Source organism: Neoarius graeffei, chromosome 20 (genome assembly GCF_027579695.1).
Source record: "Neoarius graeffei isolate fNeoGra1 chromosome 20, fNeoGra1.pri, whole genome shotgun sequence".
Taxonomy (NCBI): domain Eukaryota; kingdom Metazoa; phylum Chordata; class Actinopteri; order Siluriformes; family Ariidae; genus Neoarius; species Neoarius graeffei.
The window spans coordinates 37,059,718-37,077,827 of record NC_083588.1 but is presented as its reverse complement, the minus strand read 5'-3'; the positions used below and the strand labels follow the sequence as shown (position 1 = coordinate 37,077,827).

The following is an 18,110-nucleotide window of genomic DNA, read 5'->3' as shown; positions in this document are numbered from 1 at the left end:
AAACTAGTAAATCCAGTAAAGGAAAAACTTGAGACTGAAAGGTTTTAACAGTCATCCAAATGACTGAACGTAAACATTGCTACAGTAACATACCAGCTACCGTTGTTGACATTAGCTAGCTTGACATTCAAAATGGCGGACACCGGGGCGTCACGTGACCCTGTGACGTCAGGTGAAATACCTCAATAAGGGAGAACATTACCAACTTGGCATTGTGGATAACAGTTGAAGTAATCCTGACTGCATGTTTGAGTAACAGTGAAATGAGATGAGCGGGCATGGGGAACACTTTTACTTAACTATTTAGTTTATTATTTGCTCATTCTTTCGTGTGAACATTTATTCATTTAATTAAAAAACACGCTTGGGATTAAAAAAAAAATATTGCCCAAAAATGTAAAATAGTTTCAGTTATTAATTTCCACATTATATAGGTCATGCTTAATGATGATACAATATATTAAGATGTTTAAAACACTTTGTATTCCATTGTTTTTTGGTTAAAACAAACAAACAAACAAACAAACAAACAAACAAACAAACAAAATGAACGTCATGTGACCTCAAGGACTGGATTTAGCAACTACTAATGCCTATATCGGGGACGCGCATTACAAAGACACTCTTCGTAATGTTGCTCTTCAGATTCCTTCTTACAAGTGAGTTCGGGAAAACCACATACAGAGACAACGTTCGTTGCTTAAGAGCGTCTCTAAACTCGCTCTTACCGGTATGCTATCGGGAAACCTACCCCGATTTACTAAATGGTTTAGAATTGTTTAAGTCAACAAGCTACAAAGTGTTAGTGTTTTACAAAGGCACTCACATATGTTCAGTTACTTTTTCAGTGGATTTCTGAAGTTCGTTGTGGATTTTTTGAATCATGTAATAAACATCAGCGCCAGCAAAGCTCCCATTACCTTGACTGGAGGACAAGCAAAGAGACATAACAGGCAGGTGTAATCAGCATAAAATCATTCCTACTACATACTCATATAGTAATATGTAATAAAAAAGAGAACAATATTTTATACCAGCTATTAGCTGCTAGGTTAACTTTGCAGCCCAAAAGACTTTGTACTTCACTTTCAGCTGTGTGATTAAATGAACCTGTGTGAAAACATAGACAGTAGGGGGACACAGATGTCTATAGGTGCTTTGTCACGCTTTCATTTTATGTCTTATTTTGCTTCTCGGTACTCACCATATTTTAGACTCTGTAGACATATGGCAAGAGAGGGGATGGCCACAGGAAGCAGTTCACATAGCACTGTGTGATGCGCATATCTAAAACATTTACATTCCAAAGCATAGTCTTAGTAACGTACATTTGCACATTGTTTTATAATACTAATATTAAAGGTTACTTATGCATTAATTAAGCGAAGAATTAAACAACATGGCTTGCTGGTTTAGGAAATACTGTTATCACCCTATTTATTTATTTATTTATTTATTTATTTATTCCAATAACAGCATGTCATAAAGTGTTTTTATCCCTCTTATACCACAGCAACTTTAAACAATTACAATTCATAATTTCTTCAGGAATTGAACTGTTTATTGGTAAACTTGTTTGTTGTGGAAAGTTCATGAAACAACTACGTTCATGTTAATATGAAGTACACTACTTTGTCTTAAAGACCTTCCTGTAGCAGAAACCTTTCCTGTTCTATAGCACAGACACCGGAGACTCCTTCCATCAATGTTAAGTAAACATCTCCAAATAAAAATCTCCACAGTGCCAGTGGTTATATATTGTCCTTGTAAAATAACATGCATTTTAATCCATTTATTAAATCCGTTTATTATTAGCCATAGATTATTGTGGAACATGTTAAAAGTAGACGGCCTTTTGATTCCATAAAATCGGTAATATTTAGTTCCCTCTGAAATTTGGTCATTGTGGTAGTTGTATATGTTTATTTTTGTAATATCTTTAAAAAAAAAACACACACACCAGGCCATTCTGTGACTGGGAAGTTATTTAATTTGAAGGGATTCCCGAGCAAATAATGTGCATGAAATCGCTCGCTTCACACAGTCAAGCAGACAGAGGAAGTCCGTGTGCGCATGCGCAGGTTTACCTTCTCCTTCTCTTGGATTTTAAAGCAGCTGGCAACCAGTGTTGCATTACTGCCATCTACAGTTACATCATTCTGTCACTAAACGAACAGCTGATCACACCGAGGTGCTCACTGACCGCCAATATTTATTAGTTTGGGCCTGTGTTTCCTTTCTTTTGCAACATAACGTCTTTTCTTCTCGCTTTCCGTTATTGTAGTTGGTCTTTCACATTTCATTCGCACACTCACATCTTCTATTTTTCTCTCCTGTTTCAAATTTGTATCCCACAGTGCCTTGCACGAACGGGGAAAGCCCATCACGTGATGCATGATGTAGTATCTTGTATTGCGTCATGGTGAAGCAGGAAAAAATAGCGGAGAATTTAGGGTCATGTGGCCTTAAATTCATTACTTGTTCTATTTTTAAAATATCTAATAAAATTGGAAGCCTGTGATTTGAACTCAGTAGCTTTCAGTCCACTAAACAAAAATAATTGGGTGTCATGGAAAATTCTTTTTATGACCTAAACTTGAAAAATCTAAAAGGCAGTCTACCTTTAAAGTCTATGTGTTATGTTGGTGACAGAATTTGAGTGCTGGGCTGTGCGCCTGAACCACGCTTCTGGACTATACTTCCCAGAGCGCACTAAGGCCGGTAGACATACCTTTATCAAGCCATTGGTCTATGTTTATGCTGTTCTGCACCAAGTTTCCCAAAAGCATCGTAGCACAAAGATCATCATTAAATGGTTGAGTGAGCAGCACACTCTCTCTCTCCTGGTTAAGACGCTCTTAGTGTTAAGAGGCTTTTGGGAAACTCGGCGCTGGTTTTTTGATCCTAGTTCAAGTTTCATGGTCTCCAGATTCTCACCTTGCCTGGTTCAAGTTATTTGTCAATTGCTTGACTTTATGCTTGTTTTTTTTGACAATAAATTTGAATCATAGTTGTGGATTTGTCTGTGTGTTTTTTTGTTTTGGGTTTGTTTTGTTTCTTTGCTAATAAATGCGTTATTCTGCATTTGCATCCACTTACCTTCTCTGAGAAGCTATTACTTTAGAAACAACAACAACAACATAATATTAGAATGTAAGTTCTGAATTTCTCATTTGCTGTTATCAGAGCCATGCTGTTATAAAAAGTTAATCAGAGAATTTAACAGCACTGTGGTATAAAGGCAATCAGAGAATTTAACAGTACTGTGGTATATCCTTTATACTTATACAAAAGTAGGTTATATACAGTTAAGAGGTACACCTCAAACTGTACATTTTGCCATAATATATAATTTATAATTTTGATTATTAATCAAATAAGTATGCAAACCTTTGCCAGCCTGTTAAAGCAATGCCGACTAGTTGTAGAGAGGGGTCTCCAGACATGGAGGCCATGACTTTAAGCCAAGCTAGGTGATTCATTAAGTGGTGATTTAATGGTGTCCATCTCTGGTCTATGCCTGAAGATCCTTTAAATGAACTTGCAAACCACACAGTATGAAATCCAGCCTGTTTGTAGTTAGATAACAGTTGTCCTATAAATAAATAATGGTTTTTTTTTTTGTCATTCAGCTGATGCCTTTAAAAAAAAGCCCAACATATGTACATTTAACTATATTAAGGTCTTACCTATGTGGGACAAATTCATGTTTGAATCATATTTCCATATCATAGGGGATGCAAGACTCTGTATACCAGATTCTAGAAATAAAAAAATTGTTTGACTTATTTCACTAATATAAATAAGAGTCAGCAGTAAATTCAATAAACAAGCAAACAAATAATGAATGTATATCCATAATTCTCCTTTTGTTCATATTGCAGTTAATCCTGAAATATAGCTTCCACACATTGAACCTGAAGTAGAGATTCTACACATTAGGTCCATTTTGCAAAATGTTCTAGATTCAGCAGTTACAGTGGTGCTTGAAAGTTTGTGAACCCTTTAGAATTTTCTGTATTTCTGCATAAATATGACCAAAAACATCATCAGATTTTCACACAAGTCCTAAAAGTAGATAAAGAGAACCCAGTTAAACAAATGAGACAAAATTATACTTGGTCATTTATTTATTGAGGAAAATGATCCAATATTACATATCTGTGAGTGGCAAAAGTATGTGAACCTCTAGGATTAGCAGCTAATTTGAAGGTGAAATTAGAGTCAGGTGTTTTCAATCAATGGGATGACAATCAGGTGTGAGTGGGCACCCTGTTTTATTTAAAGAACAGGGATCTATCAAAGTCTGATCTTCACAACATGTTTTTGGTCAAGATGGCGGCGCGCATGGTTGCAGCGGCTTACGGCTCTCCTTTTCAGTGCTCTTTTTTTTTGTTTTTGTATTTCTTTCTTGCTTGTTTGTGCACCATCGGTTCTGCGAACATCCAGTACACCCACCAGACACTTTTAGCACCCAGATATCTGTTTCGAGCCACTTTCACTTCACACATAACATTCCAGATGACATAGCGAGACCGCCGGGCTCTCTGTGGATTGTTGTTGGGTCTAGGAGGCGGTGCAGATGGAGGAGGGAGAGGAAGCAGAAGCGGGGCCGCAGGTCCGGTGCTATGCTAAGGCTAAGAAAACAACCACACAAGCCACCTCTACCGAGCCTGTATCTCTCCAATGCTAGATCCCTGGTGCATAAAACGGATGACTTGGAATTACAACTCGCTGGAAATCGCTATGTTCATGACTGCTGTGTTTTAATTATCACAGAAACCTGGCTTCATCCGGAAATACCCGATGCAGGTCGCACTCTGCTCCGCTGGGACAGGACTGAGGACTCCTGTAACAGCAGAGGAGGGGGGCTCTGTATTTACCTGCATGATAATTGGTGTAACAATGGAATAGACAAACACTGTTCCCCAGACCTCGAGTACATGTCTGTAAGATGCCAGCCTTTTTTCTACCGAGAGAGCTAACTGTGGTGATTGTCACAGCTGTGTATATTCCACCCAACGCCTGTGTAAACACAGTGCTCTCTCTCCTGCTGAACACAGTTAACAAACAGCAGCAAGCCCACCCCGACAGTGTTCACATAATCGCAGGAGACTTTAATAAGGCCAACTTAAAGACTGTACTGCCAAAGTTTTATCAACATGTTAAGTGTTCCACTAGAGGGGAGAACACTCTGGATCATGTTTACTCCAACATCAAGCACGCATACAGAGCCATACCCCTCCCCCACCTTGGCCAGTCAGACCATCTTTCCCTCCTGCTCTCCCCAGCCTACACTCCCCTCAGACGCAGAGCCAGGCCCACCACAAGGACTATCACAACCTGGCCTGACAATGCACTCTCCAAACTACAGGACTGCTTTAAACAGACAGACTGGGACTTATTTGAACACCAGGAGCTGGAGACATTCACAGGAACAGTGCTGGACTATATCAAGTTCTGCATCGGGAATGTGACGGTGGATAAAAACATCCGGGTCTTCCCAAACCAGAAACCCTGGATGGCCAGCCAGGTCCGCTCACTCCTCAGGGCTCGCGACGCTGCCTTCAGGTCAGGTGATAGAGCTCTGTACAGAGCCGCTCGAGCTGATCTGAAAAGAGGAATAAATGAAGCCAAGGTGGACCATAGGCTGCATATAGAGTCCCACCTGTCCAGCAACAACACACGGGAGGTGTGGCGGGGCATACAAGACATCACAAACTTCAGAGACTGTGATGCATCAACTGGAGACTGGAGTGCGCCACTGGCAGAGGAGGTAAATTGCTTCTTTGCTTGCTTTGAAACATCTCAGCAGCACTCATCTGCTCCAGCCCTGCCCCCATCACCACACAGTTCCTACACCACTCCATTCACTGTACAGGAGCACGATGTCAGACGGGTGCTCCTGACAGTGAACCCCAAGAAAGCTGCCGGCCCAGATGGTGTACCTGGTAAGGTGCTCAGAGCGTGTGCCCACCAGCTCGCCCCTACCTTCACCAGGATCTTTAACCTCTCCCTGGCTGAGGCAGTCATCCCGCCCTGCCTAAAATCAGCTACAATAATCCCAGTGCTGAAGAAGTCTCCCGTCACCAGCCTGAATGATTACCGTCCTGTGGCCCTCACCCCGGTAATCATGAAGTGCTTCGAGAGTCTAGTTCTTCAGCACATCAAGGACCACCTCCCCCCAGACTTCGACCCCTACCAGTTCGCATATCGCATGAATAGATCCACAGAGGACGCTATCGCCTTAGCTCTCCACTCTGCGCTGAACCACCTGGAGCAGCAGCAGAGCTACGTCTGCATACTCTTTGTGGATTACAGTTCAGCTTTCAACACAATAATCCTGGACATCCTTATCAGTAAACTGGACACTCTTGGCCTCCCCCCTCTCACATGTGCCTGGATAAAGGACTTTCTTACCAACCGGCCCCAGACTGTGAGACTTGGCCCCCACTTCTCCTCCACCCATACATTAAGCACCGGCTCTCCACAGGGCTGTGTGCTGAGCCCCCTCCTGTACTGCCTCTACACCCACGACTGTAGTTCGACCCACAACAACAACCTTATCGTCAAGTTTGCTGACGACACCACAGTGGTCAGACTCCTCTCAAAGGGAGACGAGGCAGCCTACAGAGAGGAGGTCCTGAAGTTGGCAGCCTGGTGTTCAGAGAATAACCTTGCTCTGAACATCAAGAAAACCAAAGAGCTTATCATTGACTTCAGGAAGCACAGCACTGACCTAGCCCCCCTTAACATAAACAACGAGTATGTGGAGAGGGTCCACACCTTCTGGTTTCTCGGCGTCCTCATCTCCGCCGACATCTCCTGGTCAGAGAATATTACAGCAGTCATTAAGAAGGCTCAGCAGCGGCTACATTTCCTGAGCGTCCTCAGGAAGCACAACCTGAGCTCCAACTTGCTGCTGACCTTCTACCGCTCATCCATCGAGAGCCTGCTGACATACTGTATCACACTATGGTATGACAGCTGCACTGCTGCAGACAGGGAGAGGCTCCAGAGAGTAGTAAAGGCAGCACAGAAGATCATTGGCTGCCCTCTCCCCTCCCTGATGGACATTTACACCTCCTGCTGCCTTAGCAGAGCTAAGAACATTATCAAGGACAACTCCCACCCTGGCTTTGATCTGTTTGACCTGTTGCCCTCAGGAAGGTGCTACAGGTGCATCAGGACAAAAACAAATAGATTCAAAAACAGCTTCTTTCCAAAAGCCATAACCACCCTGAACTCGAATATGCTCTGACTTTATAGTCTAACCCCCCTGTGCAATACTTTTATTTTATAATGTGACTCTCTTCGTGAAATAATTTATAATGTGCAATACTTTACAGTGGGGCAAAAAAGTATTTAGTCAGTCACCAATTGTGCAAGTTCTCCCACTTAAAAAGATGAGAGAGGCCTGTAATTTTCATCATAGGTAAACCTCAACTATGAGAGACAAAATGAGGAAAAAAAATCCAGAAAATCACATTGTCTGATTTTTAAAGAATTTATTTGCAAATTATGGTGAAAAATAAGTATTTGGTCAATAACAAAAGTTCATCTCAATACTTTGTTATATACCCTTTGTTGGCAATGACAGAGGTCAAACATTTTCTGTAAGTCTTCACAAGGTTTTCACACACTGTTGCTGGTATTTTGGCCCATTCCTCCATGCAGATCTCCTCTAGAGCAGTGATGTTTTGGGGCTGTCGCTGGGCAACACAGACTTTCAACTCCCTCCACAGATTTTCTATGGGGTTGAGATCTGGAGACTGGCTAGGTCACTCCAGGACCTTGAAATGCTTCTTACGAAGCCACTCCTTCATTGCCTGGGCAGTGGGTTTGGGATCATTGTCATGCTGAAAGACCCAGCCACGTTTCATCTTCAATGCCCTTGCTGATGGAAAGAGGTTTTCACTCAAAATCTCATGATACATGGCCCCATTCATTCTTTCCTTTACACGGATCAGTCGTCCTGGTCCCTTTGCAGAAAAACAGCCCCAAAGCATGATGTTTCCACCCCCATGCTTCACAGTAGGTATGGTGTTCTTTTGTTCTTTGGATGCAACTCAGCATTCTTTCTCCTCCAAACACGACAAGTTGAGTTTTTACCAAAAAGTTCTATTTTGGTTTCATCTGACCATATGACATTCTCCCAATCCTCTTCTGGATCATCCAAATGCTCTCTAGCAAACTTCAGACGGGCCTGGATATGTACTGGCTTAAGCAGGGGGACACGTCTGGCACTGCAGGATTTGAGTCCCTGACGGCGTAGTGTGTTACTGATGGAAGCCTTTGTTACTTTGGTCCCAGCTCTCTGCAGGTCATTCACTAGGTCCCCCCGTGTGGTTCTGGGATTTTTGCTCACCGTTCTTGTGATCATTTTGACCCCACGGGGTGAGATCTTGTGTGGAGCCCCAGATCAAGGGAGATTATCAGTGGTCTTGTATGTCTTCCATTTTCTAATAATTGCTCCCACAGTTGATTTCTTCACACCAAGCTGCTTACCTATTGCAGATTCAGTCTTCCCAGCCTGGTGCAGGTCTACAATTTTGTTTCTGGTGTCCTTTGACAGCTCTTTGGTCTTGGCCATAGTGGAGTTTGGAGTGTGACTGTTTGAGGTTGTGGACAGGTGTCTTTTATACTGATAACGAGTTCAAACAGGTGCCATTAATACAGATAACGAGTGGAGGACAGAGGAGCCTCTTAAAAAAGTTGTTACAGGTCTGTGAGAGCCAGAAATCTTGCTTGTTTGTAGGTGACCAAATACTTATTTTACTGAGGAATTTACCGATCAATTCATTAAAAATGCTACAATGTGATTTCCTGGATTCTTTCCCCCATTCTGTCTCTCATAGTTGAAGTGTACCTATGATGAAAATTACAGGCCTCTCTCATCTTTTTAAGTGGGAGAACTTGCACAATTGGTGGCTGACTAAATACTTTTTTGCCCCGCTGTATAATATGACTCTCTTGTGCAATACTTATAATATGCAATACCTCATTCCACAATGTGAAACACAACACATACGCCTCAGGACTGTGCACCTTACACCTTCACTTTTTTTTAATTTATTTATTATTATTATTTATTTATTTATTTATTCCCCCCCCACACACACACGCTGTTTGCAGCCCACTTGCATGTGACGTCACAGCTGATCAAGATTGTAAACAGACGCCATCTTGTCGGTCAAACACCATATTTCCGCCATCGCAATTTATCGACACTGACTTTCGTTGTTTTTCGCCCAAATCTGCAAATATTACGGTGCCACAATGCCGGAGAGTTGTATGGCATATAAATGCCACAACAGGAGAGGTCAGAAATCGGGAAGAAAGTTTCATAGGCTGCCACGGGACCCTGACAGGCGTGCAAAATGGATTGCTGCTATCAGCCGGGCCGATCCAAACAACAACAACAAGGCATGGGTACCGACTGGAAAGAACGATCACTGGTGCCTGTGCAGTGACCATTTCATCTCAGGTTCGCCATGTATTTATTCCAGTATATCCATGTGGTATCAGTACTAGTACTCAATACTTAAGTGACTTACCCGTCCAATGAGGATTGTTATTTTCTTGTTTACAAGATGCCACATCTGAGGGGGGCTGACAAATCCTGAATTTCTGTAAAGATAACTGTCCAGAGATTTATAAGCACGGAGTGCTTCACCACTGAACAGCGAGGGAAAGTTAATGAGGTAATTATACACATCTGGGTATTCCACTGGCAGTTCAATATCCACTGACACGGTCGTGAAAACTACGTCCGGTAATTGATAAGAGTCACTAATCTGTAGGTCGTTTATTTTAGACATATATCTAGTTATCTGTTCATTAGAAAAATGAGCCATGTAGTCCGTCAGTTGAAATTGATCCATTTTGTATATGAGTGCAACAATATTCAGCTGTGTTGTTGACCGACAAGATGGCGGCTGTTTACATTCCAGCCGGGATTCAGTCACGTGACTGCAAGAGTGTATCATGGCACGAACAAAGGAGATTTCTGAGGACCTCAGAAAAAGCGTTGTTGATGCTCATCAGGCTGGAAAAGGTTACAAAACCATCTCTAAAGAGTTTGGACTCCACCAATCCACAGTCAGACAGATTGTGTACAAATGGAGGAAATTCAAGACCATTGTTACCCTCCCCAGGAGTGATCAACCAACAAAGATCACTCCAAGACAGGTAATAGTCTGCGAGGTCACAAAGGACCCCAGGGTAACTTCTAAGCAACTGAAGGCCTCTCTCACATTGGCTAATGTTAATATTCATGAGTCCACCATCAGGAGAACACTGAACAACAATGGTGTGCATGGCAGGGTTGCAAGGAGAAAGCCACTGCTCTCCAAAAAGAACATTGCTGCTTGTCTGCAGTTTGTTAAAGATCACGTGGACAAGCCAGAAGGCTATTGGAAAAATGTTTTGTGGATGGATGAGACCAAAATAGAACTTTTTGGTTTAAATGAGAAGCGTTATGTTTGGAGAAAGGAAAACACTGCATTCCAGCATAAGAACCTTATCCCATCTGTGAAACATGGTGGTGGTAGGATCAATGGTTTGGGCCTGTTTTGCTGCATCTGGGCCAGGACGACTTGCCATCATTGATGGAACAATGAATTCTGAATTATACCAGCGAATTCTAAAGGAAAATGTCAGGACATCTGTCCATGAACTGAATCTCAAGAGAAGGTGGGTCATGCAGCATGACAATGACTCTAAGCACACAAGTCGTTCTACCAAAGAATGGTTAAAGAAGAATAAAGTTAATGTTTTGGAATGGCCAAGTCAAAGTCCTGACCTTAATCCAATGGAAATGTTGTGGAAGGACCTGAAGTGAGCAGTTCATGTGAGGAAACCCACCAACATCCCAGAGTTGAAGCTGTTCTGTACGGAGGAATGGGCTAAAATTCCTCCAAGCCAGTGTGCAGGACTGATCAACAGTTACCGGAAACGTTTAGTTGCAGTTATTGCTGCACAAGGGGGTCACACCAGATACTGAAAGCAAAGGTTCACATACTTTTGCCACTCACAGATATGTAATATTGGATCATTTTCCTCAATAAATAAATGACCAAGTATAATATTTTTGTCTCATTTGTTTAACTGGGTTCTATTTATCTACTTTTTGGACTTGTGTGAAAATCTGATGACATTTTAGGTAATATTTATGCAGAAATATAGAAAATTCTAAAAGGTTCACAAACTTTCAAGCATCACTGTAAATGTTCTGTGCTCTTATGTTTGTAACCTCCTCATGACATACCTTTGAGTATGCTGGCATTGACCTTCCTGATCATGTCTTCCCAAAATATAAGCTTTATTCCAGGCTTCAGTTCAGCTAGGAAGTGGCAAACCTTTGTCACATGGCTGAGGAAGAGTGCTCCTAGGCCTCCACTGTTTTGCTTCAGCCAGTTTTTCGAATCCTCACTCGTGCCAAGGCCATAAACCTGAATGTTTAGTGTGACTAATGCCTCATTATTGAATTATCAAATAAGTAATAATTAATTGGCTGCACAGAAGTTACAAAGTTATGCCAAACCTCATCAGCTCCAATATGAAGCCATCGTGTCTTCGGGTGCTTGTTCAGGACCTGCGTTAGCATTTCTTTAACCAGTTTTAAGCTGTCAGGGACCACAGGGTTCAGGCTGTTTGGAAAGTCGGCCACTTCTCTCAAGTGAAAAAATCGTCTATGTTTCAGCACAAACTACACAAGACAAGAAGTAGAATTATTTTATAGTCATAATTATATAACTACTTATATATAGTTACTTATATAATTATATAGCTATATAATTATAATTATATACATATTGCTTCTATAATTATATTACTATATAATTACACTTATATATCTTGTAATCAATGGGGATTGAAACATTGGCCAGAGTTTTTTAGTTGCTTTTTTGTCAGAATTATTCAAAAGACCTAAAACAACAAAGTAGAGGTGTTCACAGGACTTATTTCAAAATCCCACTCCCATCATTCCCAAGAAATTCTGACCAATCCCATCCACCCCTATCTTTGCAAGCAATCCACCACATTCAATATGTTACCATGCTACCAATGTGACATTTCTTTTGCACCTGTCCACCCAACAGTAAAATCTGCCTGCACCCATGATGTTTTTTGTTGGGTCCCACCGGATCCCAGTCCCAATGCACATCTTTACAGGAAGTACTGGTGTCGTTAAAATATTTGCAATGCTAAGCACTATCAGAGCTGTGTCTTCACTTACCTCTAGATGTCCGAATACCTGCACCAGGGGTATCACCTCGAGATTGTAGAGGCTGGCCAGGGTCGTAATTTCTTCTATTTCTTTCACACTGTTTCAGTGAATCAGAATAATTTTTATTCACCAAGTAAAATTCACTTAGGGAATTTATTTTGGAAATCATATTAACCCAGGGCGGCACGGTGGTGTAGTGGTTAGCGCTGTCGCCTCACAGCAAGAAGGTCCTGGGTTCGAGCCCCGGGGCCGGCGAGGGCCTTTCTGTGTGGAGTTTGCATGTTCTCCCCGTGTCCGCGTGGGTTTCCTCCGGGTGCTCCGGTTTCCCCCACAGTCCAAAGACATGCAGGTTAGGTTAACTGGTGACTCTAAATTGACCGTAGGTGTGAATGTGAGTGTGAATGGTTGTCTGTGTCTATGTGTCAGCCCTGTGATGACCTGGCGACTTGTCCAGGGTGTACCCCGCCTTTCGCCCGTAGTCAGCTGGGATAGGCTCCAGCTTGCCTGCGACCCTGTAGAAGGATAAAGCGGCTAGAGATAATGAGATGAGATGAGATATTAACCCAGACATTAACCAAGCACAAATTATTTGAGTAGAAAAAAAAAGAGATAATAATTATGATTAGAATATCTGCTTTAGTTTGAATGTCTGTGTAGACTGAACAGTGTACTGTAATATTAAGAGGGCAAATGGAATAGGATGGAGTCAATGGCACAGCTAGAGGGGTGAATTTTGTGTCTGAAACTCTTGAAATGTTTTCCAGCTCCAAATGTTCCAGTTCTTGGATGGTTGACACAACATACACGGCACAGCCGATTAGATGTCCCTTTTGTTACTATTACAGTGCAATTACTGTGCAAAATCGCATTCAATGTCAAATAATATTTTTGTGCAGTAATTACAATATAGCGATGTTCAAAACTTTGGGTAGAATCAGGATTAACCAATCGAGATTTAAGGCATATCTTATGTTTGTAACCTCCTCATGGCATACCTTTGACCAGAGCACCCGGAGGAAACCCACGCAGACAACATGCAAACTCCGCACAGAAGGGCCCTCGCTGGCCATGGGGCTCGAACCCAGACCTTCTTGCTGTGAGGCGATAGCGCTAACCACTACACCACCATGCCGCCCCGAGCATGGAGGTGTACAACTTTTTATATATGGCTGGGTTAAAGATCTGGGGATCAGGACACTACAAGATAAATCCTATATTGTTTATTCACGGGGAAGTAGGAATTTTGAGCTTTTTGTACGTGTCTTTTCGATGATTGTTAGGACACTACAAGTTTTAGTATTGGAGGTAAACAAACCACAGCTGCTTGATTCTCAATCCTCCCTGCTCTTCTCTTCTTCGGAGCACATTGTGCACATGCTTGGGACCCAGTCATTATGGAAAACATCAGATGTTGATGTGAGTACTGTTTTCACAGAGACTTTGTGAAGTATTCTGTCAGGTATGCACCGATAGACAGATGTAAGTGCAATAAGTGTGTTTATTAGCAGGTGTGATATTTGGAAAAACAAAATGTGAGGCAAGGTCAGTAGAACAAAACAAAAGCAAAAGCAGAATCATAAAGCAGAGTATTTAACCAGAGTCATAAACATGGCTAGAAACAAACGTGACCGTGATAATGATAATACTTCACAAAGTCTCTGTGAAAACTGCGGTCAAATCAGCATGAGGTGTTTCCCATAATGGCTGGGTCCCCAGCATGCGCACAACGCATTCCGTGAGTGAGCACGGCTGCTCAAGTTGCGCCACACTCAAGCGCGCAAAGGCGTAACAGTCAAGTGTTCGTCTGCTGTGTGACCACAACTTTTAACTCCCCATGCATCGCCACCAAAATGCCTCATTTTCATTGATAACCCATGGCAAAGCATCGCGAGCTGTAGTGTGACCATAGCTTAATGAGGCGGATGTGATGTCAGATGCAACCCAGCAATTGTACCATACTATGACTAAACATTGGCTTCAACTTGGAAAAAACTCACGGCCCACTAAATGCCGCTTCGTGGCCCACTAATGGGCTGCAGCCTACTGACTGAGAAACACTGCCTTAAATGATTAAGTAACAACTCGGTGCCATCACAGCGCCTTTTGTTCTCTGGCCAAAATATATAAGTGCCCCACCCTTATCAATTACAGTAAATTGCACAGATCCAATCCAATCCAATCCAATTTTATTTATAAAGCGCAGTTTAAATAAACACAAAGGTTTCCAAAGTGCTGTGCAATAAATAAACACAATAAAACTATACAATAAAATAACACCATAGAACATAAAGAAATAAAAAATAAATAATTAAATAGGCTGTCCACTCCAAATAAAATATCTGTGTACATAAAATCAACAACCTACACGGTGTTAAAAGCCAAAGAAAAAAGGTGCGTTTTAAGAAGAGTTTTAAAATTAGACAGTGAGGAGGCCTGTCTAATGTGCAGTGGCAATGCATTCCATAATTTTGGAGCTGCAACCGAAAAAGCCCTGTCCCCTTTGAGCTTCAGCCTAGTCTTGGGAACTCTCAGGAGCAGCTGATCAGCTGACCTGAGAGCTCGGCTGGGTGTATAGGGGTATAGCAGCTCAGAGAGGTATGATGGAGCAAGACCATTTAAAGATTTAAAAACAAATAAAATAATCTCATCTCATCATCTCTAGCCGCTTTATCCTTCTACAGGGTCGCAGGCAAGCTGGAGCCTATCCCAGCTGACTACGGGCGAAAGGCGGGGTACACCCTGGACAAGTCGCCAGGTCATCACAGGGCTGACACATAGACACAGACAACCATTCACACTCACATTCACACCTACGGTCAATTTAGAGTCACCAGTTAACCTAACCTGCATGTCTTTGGACTGTGGGGGAAACCGGAGCACCCGGAGGAAACCCACGCGGACACGGGGAGAACATGCAAACTCCACACAGAAAGGCCCTCGCCGGCCCCGGGGCTCGAACCCAGGACCTTCTTGCTGTGAGGCGACAGCGCTAACCACTATACCACCGTGCCGCCCCAAATAAAATAATTTTAAAATGAATTCTAAAATGGATGGGTAGCCAGTGGAGCAAAGCTAAAATCGGTAAAATGTGCTCAAATTTCCTTGTGCCAGTTAAAAGACGTGCGGCTGCATTTTGTACATGAAGATGTGCAATGGAGGACCCACTGACCCCCATATAAAGTGCATTGCAGTAATCTAGCCGAGTGGTCACAAAGGCATGAATTACTGTTTTAAAGTGCTGTCTGGGCAAAAAAGATTTTATTTTTGCCAACTGCCGCAACTGAAAATAGCTTCCTTTCACTACTGCTTTAATCTGGCTATCAAACTTAAGGTCCCCGTCCACTTTTACCCCCAAATCATTAACTATAGGTTTGGCATATTGTGCCAAGGAACCCAGATCGACTGAGGGGGTCACAGAGGTGCCACCAAAGACTATCACTTCAGTCTTTTTTTCATTAAAATTTAAAAAGTTTAGAGACATCCAAGCCTTGACATCCTCTAAACAATTTAACAATGGCTTAAGGGAGTATGAATCAGCCTTTTTTAGGGGCACATAAATCTGAGTGTCATCAGCATAACAGTGGAAAAGAATGCCATGCTTCCTGAGAATGGAACCAAGTGGAAGAAGATACAAAGAAAATAGAAGAGGGCCCAGCACTGAACCCTGTGGGACCCCACATGAGAGAGGAGCAGTGGAGGACACAGAGTCACCAAGGCTGACACAGAATGTCCGGTGAGACAGGTAAGACCTGAACCATTCCAATGCCGAGCCCCTGATGCCCACCCACTGCTCCAAACGATCAATCAGTATGTCATGGTCCACTGTGTCAAAAGCAGCAGTTAAGTCTAGGAGCACAAGGATTACACAGTGACCAGAGTCAGTAGCTAAAAAGACGTCATTAAAAACCCTTAAAAGCGCTGATTCTGTGCTATGCAATGTTTTAAAACCAGATTGGAAAATTTCAAGAACATTTTGTTCATTTAAAAAGGCCATGAGCTGAGAGTAGACAATCTTCTCTAAGATTTTTGAAAAGAAGGACAGTTTAGATCACACAATGGTTTTTGAAAAGAAGGACAGTTTAGATCACACAATGGTTTCATTGAATATATTTCCTTATTCCTCTCCAGGCTGTGCCACTGAGCTGAATGATACTTTCCTAATCAACATACAGTATGAGCTGTTAAAATCATCATTAGTAACTTATAAAATGCAGAAAAGCAAGCTCACCTGTATGCAAAACGTGACCTGAGAATTTCAAGGTCCCCTTCATACGGAAACATATCCTCATACTCCAGCAAAATCCCATCTGCACCAAGACTGGCGATTAGTGGAAAGAGCTGCAATAGATAGAAGCCACAAAGTGACAAGTCTACTTAACTCAATTCACAGAAAGTACAGCATTTCTGAGTTTTGCAAATGCTCCCTCACCTGCTGAAAATAACTGACTTTGGGTGCAGCGCCCTTAAGATCCAAGTGTACTATACGGAGAGGGCTTGTGTGTGGTTTCACTGAGGCTTTTAATATGCGTTTTACTTCTAGATTTGGCTCAGTGATAGTCATCTGGTCCTTTTTCGCCTCTTTAATCTCTTGAGTGGTTGCTGGCACAATCACGTTGTCGAATGTAGCTACATTTTCTGGCTGCCAGAAAATACCCGTCATCATGACATTCTTCTTGTAGTTTAGGTATTTTTCAATTTTTGTGCGCCGACTGTGAACAGATGATCAAAAATAGCAAACATGCTTAAAACCAACAGTACAAAGGTACATGTTTAGACAAGCGCTGGCTGGTTGAGAAACGCTGCTGAGAATTTAAAGAGAGTTTAAAAAAATAAATTGTATCATGTAATGTGTATTGTAGAGACCAGAAAGTGCCATCATGTTTCAATTCAAACTATTATTGTGTGGCATTATGTTAACCTTATTCTTAACTTCAGATTAATACACTCACCTGCGGAACAGACTTCCTGCAGCAAGTAAAACCAGGCAGGTGACCAGAAGCTTTAAGTTCCTTTTACACCCCATAATGTTATTACTACAGAAATAAAACATACCTCAAACACATGCAATAACAATCCCACAATCAACACACAATGACTATAGAACAACAGCAGTTTGTTTAATACATAACTGGTAGATTATCAAGATATTACCGGTATATAACATTTACAACTACCACACGTCATAATGAATAAATTATTCCATACAAGAAATACAAGTTGAATACCAAAAATAAACTGAAGCTAAACTGCTACTAAAAAAAGTACCATCCAAGAAGTATCAAAGCACTGTGACAAGTCTGAGAAACAACAATCCTGCAAGTATTTCAATCCTCCATAAACAGATATGAGCCTTTGAGAAGGTTTGGAAATATTATCGTGTGTGTGTGTGTGTGTGTTTGCGCTTTATCTAGCAACCCAACAAGGCAACTCAAACAAGGTTGGATTATAAACCAGTTTGGCCAAACACACACACACACACACACGCCCTTGCATGTATCACCACTTACACATGCAATTTAAGGTGTGGAATGTAAATAATTACTCTCGTTTGGTAGGGTTATAACAGAAGTTACACCTGTCATTATGCAGAAAAACCTCTCACTGTTTCATCATACAAGATACTGACTTAAGTAATGCATCACATTGTTACAAATTATTTTATTACGTTTACTTCTGTTGTTAAAGGTTTGATTACATTTGAATCTTTGTGGTTATAGATCTTTCAAAAAACGTGACTGTGGCAGCGGGGGCGTGGTCAAGCGCCGGTCTGTGACAGGAGGGCGGAGTCAGGGAAGGTAAGGCTGCTGGGCCATAGAAGGTTCACGCTGCACGCTGCATACTACACGCTACACGCGTGTAAAGAAAAGTGGACAAACGT

General features: G+C 41.9%; 1 protein-coding gene across 3 annotated transcripts in view; it reads right to left on the bottom strand.

Moving 5' to 3' along the window:
- The window catches only part of zgc:113333 (beta-N-acetylhexosaminidase), a 38,029-nt gene extending 20,363 nt beyond the window's left edge, over positions 1 to 17,666 (bottom strand). For 2 of the 3 annotated variants that reach the window (XM_060901625.1, XM_060901626.1), the window contains exons 1-12: positions 17,498 to 17,666; positions 17,182 to 17,265; positions 16,662 to 16,941; positions 16,461 to 16,570; positions 12,242 to 12,329; positions 11,546 to 11,710; positions 11,270 to 11,453; positions 3,690 to 3,761; positions 3,391 to 3,595; positions 1,205 to 1,287; positions 1,035 to 1,110; positions 827 to 925 (exon numbers count right to left, since the gene is read on the bottom strand). In XM_060901625.1, the coding sequence (XP_060757608.1) occupies positions 827 to 925; positions 1,035 to 1,110; positions 1,205 to 1,287; positions 3,391 to 3,595; positions 3,690 to 3,761; positions 11,270 to 11,453; positions 11,546 to 11,710; positions 12,242 to 12,329; positions 16,461 to 16,570; positions 16,662 to 16,941; positions 17,182 to 17,255 (1,436 nt within the window). In that variant the 5' untranslated portion in view covers positions 17,256 to 17,265; positions 17,498 to 17,666. The remainder of the gene's footprint in view (positions 1 to 826; positions 926 to 1,034; positions 1,111 to 1,204; positions 1,288 to 3,390; positions 3,596 to 3,689; positions 3,762 to 11,269; positions 11,454 to 11,545; positions 11,711 to 12,241; positions 12,330 to 16,460; positions 16,571 to 16,661; positions 16,942 to 17,181; positions 17,266 to 17,497) is intronic. The other variant, XM_060901624.1, reaches the window with a different exon arrangement.
- Between the last annotated feature and the right edge of the window lie 444 nt (positions 17,667 to 18,110).